General features: G+C 36.0%; 1 protein-coding gene across 1 annotated transcript; it reads right to left on the reverse strand.

The window, feature by feature from the left end:
• Window positions 1-2,287: 2,287 nt before the first annotated feature.
• On the reverse strand, window positions 2,288-3,895 carry LOC111882514 (ethylene-responsive transcription factor RAP2-12). Its single transcript, XM_023878879.3, has 2 exons — window positions 3,432-3,895; window positions 2,288-3,147 (listed from the first exon to the last, which is right to left on the reverse strand). Exons 1-2 carry the CDS (start codon window positions 3,691-3,693, stop codon window positions 2,486-2,488), a joined length of 924 nt encoding a protein of 307 aa, XP_023734647.1. The 5' UTR covers window positions 3,694-3,895; the 3' UTR covers window positions 2,288-2,485.
• Window positions 3,896-9,305: the final 5,410 nt, after the last annotated feature.

A 9,305-nucleotide genomic window follows, 5' to 3' on the forward strand; every position in this document is an offset into this window, starting at 1 on the left:
AGGTTATAGTCAAAGGGAAGGTATTGATTATGAGGAGACTTTCTCTCCAGTAGCTAAAATGGTCTCTATAAGAATAGTTTTGTCTCTAGCTGTTCATCATTCATGACCATTATATCATCTTGACATAAATAATGCTTTTTTATATGGTGATTTGTTTGAAAATGTTTATATGCAACTTCCTGAAGGATATCATTCTAAGAATGATATTAGAGTTTGTAAACTTATAAAGTCTCTTTATGGTCTTAAACAAGCTCCCAGAAAGTGGAATGAAAAATTGTGTCAATCTCTTTCAACTTTTGGTTTTAAACAAAGTATAAATGATTATTCCTTGTTTGTTAGAAATTATGAAAACACAGTTGTAATTTTGCTAGTTTATGTAGATGATATTATTATTACTGGAAATTGTGTTTTAGAGTTGGAAAAGGTCAAAGTTTTTTTGAAGTCACAATTTTTTATAAAAGATTTAGGAGAGTTTAAATATTTTTTGGGAATTGAAGTTATTAAAACTGAAAAAGGATTGTGTCTAAATCAAAGAAAATATTGTTTGGAATTGTTAAATGATTTTGGGATGCTTGCTTGTAAACCAGTTAAAACTCCTCTTGAAGCAAATTTAGTTATTAAAAGAGAGTCTGATTTGGATAGTTCTGATTATATTGTTAATATAACTGAGTTTCAAAAGTTAATTGGCAAATTAATGTATCTAACTATGACTAGACCAGACATCTCTTATGCTGTTCAAATTTTGAGTCAGTACATGCATAAACCTTATAAATCTCATCTCAATATTGCTTTTAGACTCTTAAGGTATCTAAAAGATTGTCCAGGAAAAGGCATTCATATAACAAAAACTGATTGTCTAGATCTTAAAGCTTTTGTAGATGCAGATTGGGCAAAATGCTTGTTTAGTCGTAGATCAGTTACTGGTTTTCTAATATATTTTGGAGGATCTCTTGTATCCTGGAAAAGCAAGAAACAAAGTACTGTTTCTCGTTCTTCAACTGAATCTGAATATAGGGCTCTAGGATTTGTGGCTTGTGAAGTTTTGTGGATCTTGAAATTACTATTTGATTTTGGAATAACAGGTTTAACTCCTGTAAATGTTTTTCTGTGACAATGAATCTGCTATTAAGATGGCTTTGAATCCTGTGTTTCATGAAAAAACTAAACATTTTGAAGTTGATCTTCATTTTATTCGTGAAAAAATTGAAAAAGGTATTTTCAAAATAAATAAGATTGAGTCATCAAATCAAACTGCAGACATTTTTACTAAAGCTTTGGGTGTTAGTCAACATGAGTTTTTCTCTAATAGAGTTGGTCTTATTAATGTTTTTAAAAATAAGTGATTAATTTAATATAATTAATGTTTAGTTTGTGGGGGGGGGGGGGGGGGGGGGGGTGTTTGAAATATATATTCTCTTATTCAAACTTAAAATTAATTAAGAAAAGGTAAGGTTTGTATAATAGGGTGTATTGTGAAATGTAGTGTGCAGGTGTGATCTTCGGGTTTACACGCGGACCCTATTCGGGTGTGGGTGCTCCATGGAGCTGCTTGCTCCGAGAGTATTTAACGTGTTAATCACGTTCAGTTGCTAAGCTCTCTAGATATTTTTAGTGTTCTCTCTTTCTCTCTAACGTTCAGTTGCTAAGCTCTCTAGATATTTTCAGTGTTCTCTCTTTCTCTCTAGATTAGGGTTTCTGTAAGGGTTTTGTTACACAGTTTTTGATCCGTAATAACTTGTTATCAGGTTTCTTGTTTGAATGTAAGAGAGTTTAATGTAGTGAGTTTTCTTTTGTATTTGTTTGATGTAAACCAATTGTTTCATGGTGATTGAAATATTGATGTTGGGAAATTGTTGAGTTTATCTTTCCGTACATATATTGTGATTATATGTGCTGAGTTTGTAAAAAAAAATTAAAAACTTGAAAATTGGACCTGTGAATTGGGCAAAGGTTTCTAATTAATCGTTTACCCTCATCACTAGCCATCACGAAACGCAACGACCACAACGACACACCAGGACGGTGTGTACAATCGTGGTTCGTGGCAACATAACACGGACCCATTCATGCTTTCTATACCGCTTTATGGGGGTGTGGAATCTATCCTTTTTGTTACGTTGACTTAACCAATGAACATAGACGCACCAAACAAATCTCACATTTACACAATTGACCTAAACCTTCAAAATTGTTTTTCTAAGTTTCATATCTGAAATTACAAAGATAGTCTTGACTCCATCCATCTGGACCTTATGGGAGAAACCCTATTATAATAGAAGGAACAACAAACAGAAACATCCACTGTACAAATGGAAAACAAATTACAAACTTTAAACCAACCATGCGTTCAAAATTACAAAATACAGATTCATTTCAAGCTCAAGAAACCTAGTTCATGATAAGCTATGTACTCTCCATACAAAAGTCAATCAAGACATGATTTAATGACATTGGAAACCTTTATTTATAGAGGCCTTATGGTTACTTAGAAAGATCCATCCATCATGGCAGCAAGGTCATCACAGGTCCAAAGATCGACCCCACTTCCACCATTGACGAAAGCATCAATGGAACAAGAACCCCAGCTTTCTTCAAAACACGGCATTTGAAACAACAAGTCATCAGAAAGAGACATGTCACCTTCTGCCACCACATTTGAAGAATCTGACTTCAGTTTCTTTGCAGGACTCATATAACCAAAGTCGGAGTTGCTACCATGATCAGAACCAACATAAGATACTTCAAACATATCCTCAAAAGTATCAACAGGCGTAACTTGTGGTTTCTTTTTCACAGATTCAAGTGAACCATAGTTTCTGTTATTCATGTCTTGGTTGAGGGTTGAGTTAACCTTAGGAAGTCGTTTCTGGGACTTTGGCTTAACGGCTTGTCTCAGTGAAGAAGTTACGTCCGGAAAATTAACCTTTGCTTTCGACCCACGAATCCTTCTTGCCTCTGCATCATAAGCATGTGCAGCTTCTTCAGCAGTATTAAAAGTTCCAAGCCAGACTCGGACCCCTTTACTCGGGTCACGGATCTCCGCAGCCCATTTACCCCAAGGTCGTTGACGGATTCCTCTGTACTGGTTTTTCCTTTTCCTTGAACCAGATTTCTCAGCTTCATCATCTTGCTTTATCGAACTTAAGCCTAATTCAAGAATATGTATCAGGAAAAAAGAATTCAAGAAACACCCAAAACAAAGAAACCAACATCCTCACTCTCTATCTCTCTATGTTTGTAAATTAAACCGACATAAAGTTCAGCAATTTAACAAATATATACTTTCAGATAACCCAATTGGTCATGTTATGAGTCGAATCTACAAGTTCCAATTTCGTATGATTCTCTTAGTTAAATCGGAAGAAATATACATTCTGCATGTGAATATCAATATAATCTGGATACCAAAAAACATAAGAGAAACATGATACCAGAAGCAGGAGCAGAGTGTTTGGATGAAGATACAGGAAAAGACTTGCTGATATCTACTTCGATTTCAAGCTCATCCTGGAATCCCTGAAAATCAGCCTCGAAATCATCGTCAAGATCTGTAGCGTGGGAAGGGAAACGCTTTGAGTAACGATTACTTGGACTGGTTAAGAGATGGGTGTTCCAGAGAAGTTCGGCGGTCAGACGGGGAGACCGATTTGTTGTCGGCGCAATGCAATCGGAGATGATGGCACCTCCACACATATCTGCTAATAGAATTCGAAGTAAATTGGCTCCAAGATAAAGGGTTTAATGATCGATTGCAATGGTGAAGGAAATTTTAGGGGAGAAATGATGGATGAATCTTGAAAAGTGAAATGGGTGATACGGAAATGGGAAGTATAAACGGAGGTCCTGCAAAATGAAATAGGAGATTACGTCACTACCCCTAAACCGGCATGGACAGTGGTGTGGTGTCTCGTAAACACGTGGCTGAACGATGCGCCCTCGAGCGCGATGCCACCTTTAACGCTTTACTACGTTTTTCGTGTTCCGTACCATATAATATTTACTTAAATTCTTAATTACATTTTCGCAAAATAGCAAGAGAGTTATTGGTTTTTACAAAAATAGCCATCGCATATTAGCAAGGCTTTTCGTGAACTCAACTTCAGTTTCGTCGAATCCGATCAAACACGCTTTTGGTTTTATCATCTGGGCTGTGGTTTCATGGCCCAGCTTAGGTTTTCCGGCCCGATAGTCTATTATAATTAAAGTCCAAAAAGATTATTTTTCCCAATCAAACTCACATGAGCTCTCTCACATGCTTAAAGACCGAACCAATGTTGTAAGTGATGCATTATTTAGCTTTTTTATCATTTAAATTGTTATTTACTACTTAAATGTATGTTTTTTGGTTGCTGTTTGCCCGTATATCCGGAAAATTATAAAGTATGAAGAACGAAACCACAGATGGCATGTATATGACCATGTCATATGATAACTCTGGAATGCGTAAATTATGCATTAAAAATTGCACAACCATAGATGACAATGTCATCTTTGGTTTCGTTCTTCACATTACTTGATTTTTCCGTTTTCCTTGTTGTTTATCAAGATTTTTATATAGTTATGTGGTATCCCCTAAATATTTACTAGTAACTTGTATGATTTTAGGGTATAATACCAAAAAACTGAAGAACAAAATCGTAAGTTAGCTAAGGAAACTACATATAAGACAATGACATCTTCAGTTTCATTCTTCATATTTTTCTTGTTGTTTATCTGATTTTTTTCATAGTTATGTGAAAATCGAAGATGAGATGAGAGGAAACCACATACGATCAAATACCACATGCGATTTCGTCATCTCAGAAATGATTTTTTTATAGACTTGGCCAAAATCGGAGACGACGCCATGAAACCGCAACCCAGAATAATAACATAATGTACATACTGCCAGACATATATGGGTGCCCGACCTACCCTGTCGGTTTATCTCAAGTCTCAACCGGACCCGGGGACTAGTCCCTTACCTACCACTATCACATAATCACATAACATACTAGCACATAAAGCATAATAGATAGTGGCATAACAGACAATTATCACAACGATAATCATCTCAACTATAATCTCCTACTAGTGGGTTGGCCTTGGTGCCTTAGACCCATTTCTACTGGAAGGTAACTCACCTCAATGTCGTTAAGTAGCTGAATTGTCCTTGGTGTTGGGATCAACTCCTCTTAAACTCTTACACATAACAATCTCCTTTAATTACCTTTTCACACTCATAACTCCTTTAAGGGTCAACTCAGGTCCATGGTCAAAGTCACAATCAACATTCTGGTCAAAGTCAACATCCTGGTTGACTCAACTCGCCGAGTTGGTCCATTAACTCGTCGAGTTCTATTATCCATAAAACCATGAAATATCGATCCTACTCGTCAACTTCTTTCATGAACTCGTCAAGTTCCCCTTCATACAAGTCGGGGCATTTCACTCGCAACTAACCGAGTTCATCCTTGAACTCGTCGAGTTCCTCTTCATATTAGTTGGGACATTTTACTCTCAACTCGCCGAGTTCATCCTTGAACTCGTCGAGTTCCTCTTCATATTAGTTGGGACATTTTACTCTCAACTCGCCGAGTTCATCCTTGAACTCGTCGAGTTCCTCTTCATATCAGTTGGGACATTTTGCTCTCAACTCGCCGAGTTACTCCTTGAACTCGTCGAGTTCTTCGATATTCAAGTCCATAAACACATCCAACTCGTTGAGTCATCTTCTAGACTCAACGGGTTTGCTCAGTATCAGAAAAGGTTGGGGGACCATGACCCAACTCGCGCGAGTCGTATGAACGACTCGTCGAGTCCCCCAAAGTCCAAATCCATACAATCGTTTTTAGTCGGGCTTAATGCATCCAAAACATAGATCTGGCCTCCTAGGGTCGATATAACATGTAAAGTTACAAACTTTACATTCATGCATGGATTATTTAGCTCAAAAGCCCTAAAAAGTGGTTCATATGATGAATAGGACTCCCATGGCCATAAAGTTGGCACCTTTATGCCATGGAGTCCCTCAAAGACTCTGGATCTAAAGTTATTACCCCAAAACATGATTGCATCCATGAATGGTTCCATAATATGCTCCCAATGGCCCTAAACTACCCCATGAAGAGATCTAGTAAACCAATAGACAAGGTATAGAATTTATACCTCAAATGAACTGGAAATGAAGTTCTTCTTCTGGATCCAAAGCTCCTTCCTTCAACCAATCACTTCTATCTTCCACCCCTTCAAGAAAACACCAAGGAATCACTCCCTTTTCAGTCATACACACTCACAAAGCTCAAGATCACGAATTAGAGTTTGCTGGACTATGGGAGGCGATAAAGGAGGCCACAATGGGAGTGTTAAGGTCTTTAAATAGGGTGCAAACCCTGAAATTTTGGGTTTCACTCTAGCAGCCCTACTCGTCGAGTAGACTTCAAGCCCTACATCCAAAAATCCCATTCCTACTCGACGAGTTTGGGGCCTCCAACTTGTCGAGTCCCTTTGCAAAAACGAATAATTCTTTATTAAAATACATACCAGGAACCGGGCGTTATAGCGGTTGAGCGGCAGGGCAGGATGGGGCGAAGCATGTATATAGGGAACTATATACACTATAAGAAAAAAGGGTATCAGTGACTGACATAATTAGTGTCTGATGATCAATAATCAGTCTCTGGTGAGAATCAAGGACTGATTTAGCTAGTCCCTAGCTAGTCCCCGAGACCTAGTCTTAGATAGTTGATTTTTTATGTATCTGGGACTGAAAATCAGTCTCAAATACATCAAAATATCAAAGACAAGAAATCAGTCTTTGATAATATCTCATTCAATCTCTAATTTGTTTTCTTCAAATCCCCGATTTGATATCATATCAGTCCCTGATGCAATCTTTTAAGGACTGAATATTAGTCATTTATAATATAACAGTCAGTCTCCAATATGTTTCAATGAAATATCTATTTTACGTTATATCGGTCTCTGATAGTATCTTTCAAAGACTGAATATTAGTCGTTGATACTATCATGTTTAGTCCCCAATGTCTTTCCTTCTAGACCCCATGCTATCACTCAAGGACTAAATATCAATCTTTGATACTATCTCATTTAGTCTTTAATATGTTTTTTCAATGACTGAATATTAGTTTCAGATAGAATATCATGTAGTACCTAGCCTGATTTTTAAGTGACTAAATACCAGTGTCAAATACAACATTGTTTGATCCCTAGCCTGCTTTTTAGTGACTAGATACCGACCTCAAATACAATGTCACTCAGTCTGTTATCAATTACTATGGTTTTGAATACCATACGAAACAGTTTAGTTCAACTATTTATTTGAACTGAGAACCGTTCAACCATCCATATATGCATGATATAAAAATGACTAAAAACAAACCGATAAGAACCGGTAAGAACCTTGTGGTTATTCCTTAAAATGGTTTTCTAACAACAATATTGTCAATATTTGAAACATAAATGTCTTTAAAGTCTAACAAGCCTAAGTATTTTGCCAGTCATATACAATATAAAACTATCAAACTAAATAATTGTTTCCAGTCCTCATCGATGAACTTCAACAATTGATTTTCATCTTCAACAAATCCACTAATCCACTGCCCCTGAAATCACACAATACAATCACTTAAATATATAGAAGGTACCTTGCCAGGTTATATGTAATTGAAAAGAAAAGGAGAATGTATTACCATCCAAATGAAAACCATCACTTCATTATTTTCTCTTTCTTCATGGCAATATCAATTTGTTACTTCTCAATGAACATGTATGCCAACATCCTACACATAACATGAGGGGTGAAGTAAATGTATTACATTTAAATGTTTGTGAAATAGGTATTCTTTCCTACTTCAACATGCTGGTCAACTTGACTAAGAGAGTTTCTATGAACTGAGCTTATAAGATAAAATCTGAACAAGATGCTCTTTAATTGTTGATTTTCCCATAATATCCCTTCCTATCATGTGAGGCCGAAGTTGATGGGTAGCAAAGATATATTATGATGTTCTTAAAGATCGTAAATTGAAATATTGGAAAGAAATGTATACCTCCATTGAACTATGAGAGCAATATCGAGTTCACTATCTATTTCCTGTAGATCCTTATCATCATCAATAGTTTCTCTTTTGGGGTAAGCTTTTAGTAGTGAGTCATACAAATATATGAATCTTTTACATAAGGTTTCATACTACAAGACCTGCTTCCAAGAAATCCTTTAACTGCCACGAAAAATAGTATTATACAATGGAAAACTTTGATCAAAACAAGATATTTTAAAAAATAATAATAATAAAAAAGAACAAGTAATAAAGAAATTGAGAAATATACTATAGGAGTAAGCGAATACCTTTCCTTTTTTTTTTATCTTGTTTGAAACAAATCTGTTGGCACCCTACATACACATACATCAATTATACGTTTACAAAAGTTCTTTTATATAAACCTATAATGGCACACAATGGTCTCCAACCAAGGCCCTTCAAGAAATTACGAACCATATTTTTCAAGTGTAAGGAATAAGCCAAATCACACACCTGAAAACACAAGCAAACAAGTTTACTTATATCTGTAACTTTTATGTTGTAAATGAGTTTTAAAGTTCAAATAACTTGCGAGTACTTTGTGACTTTACATTGTGGATCAACATCAACAGTAAAAATATTGCTTTGAGAAATTCTAGGGCATACCCGTCACAAGGTAAAATAGTTGGTCTCGTAGCAAGTTGCAACAAATAAAAAAAGTAACCAGCTACCAAAAACTTAAAAATAAGAAGGAACAATGTATACCATGAAAATTAAAATGAGAAGGAAATAAAGTAAATACAAGTTAAAGGGCACGTTTGAACCTTAACCCAATATTGGACGTCATAATGCCCTGAATGCGTTTATGTGTGTAAATTGGTAGACATGAAAAAAATATGATTTGAGAAGACCACATGAATAGTCTACACAACCACAACAGGACAGAGATGGAGCATCTGCGTTATAAATTTTTAAGTTAACACAATTATAAAAGGAAGTGTGAAACAAGGTGACGTCCTAAAACAATTGTACCTGTATGTCAACGGAACAAGCACAACAGGACAGAGATGGAGCATCTGGGCCGATGAAGGAGAGAAAAGGGATAAACGACGACACAATAAGGTTTGTGAGGCAATTAAATTGACGAGTCAAGGAGGGTTTTCATAGTTAGGTTTTTTTTTCTTTTGAAGTTTTGGGGATTGAAATGGCGGGTTTAAAGGAGGGAAACGAAAATTTGCTAAAATATGAATCAATTTTATCTATATTTTCAAAAGATGTTAA

Source organism: Lactuca sativa, chromosome 1 (assembly GCF_002870075.4).
Source record: "Lactuca sativa cultivar Salinas chromosome 1, Lsat_Salinas_v11, whole genome shotgun sequence".
Classification (NCBI taxonomy): Eukaryota; Viridiplantae; Streptophyta; class Magnoliopsida; order Asterales; family Asteraceae; genus Lactuca; species Lactuca sativa.

Excerpts from the sequence above, each read along its gene's own strand:
- LOC111882514 (XM_023878879.3), bottom strand. The coding sequence starts at position 3,693 with ATGTGTGGAGGTGCCATCATCTCCGATTGCATTGCGCCGACAACAAAT. Across the intron at positions 3,148-3,431 it reads ACACTCTGCTCCTGCTTCTG|GCTTAAGTTCGATAAAGCAA; the intron begins GTATCATGTTTC and ends TTCTTGAATTAG.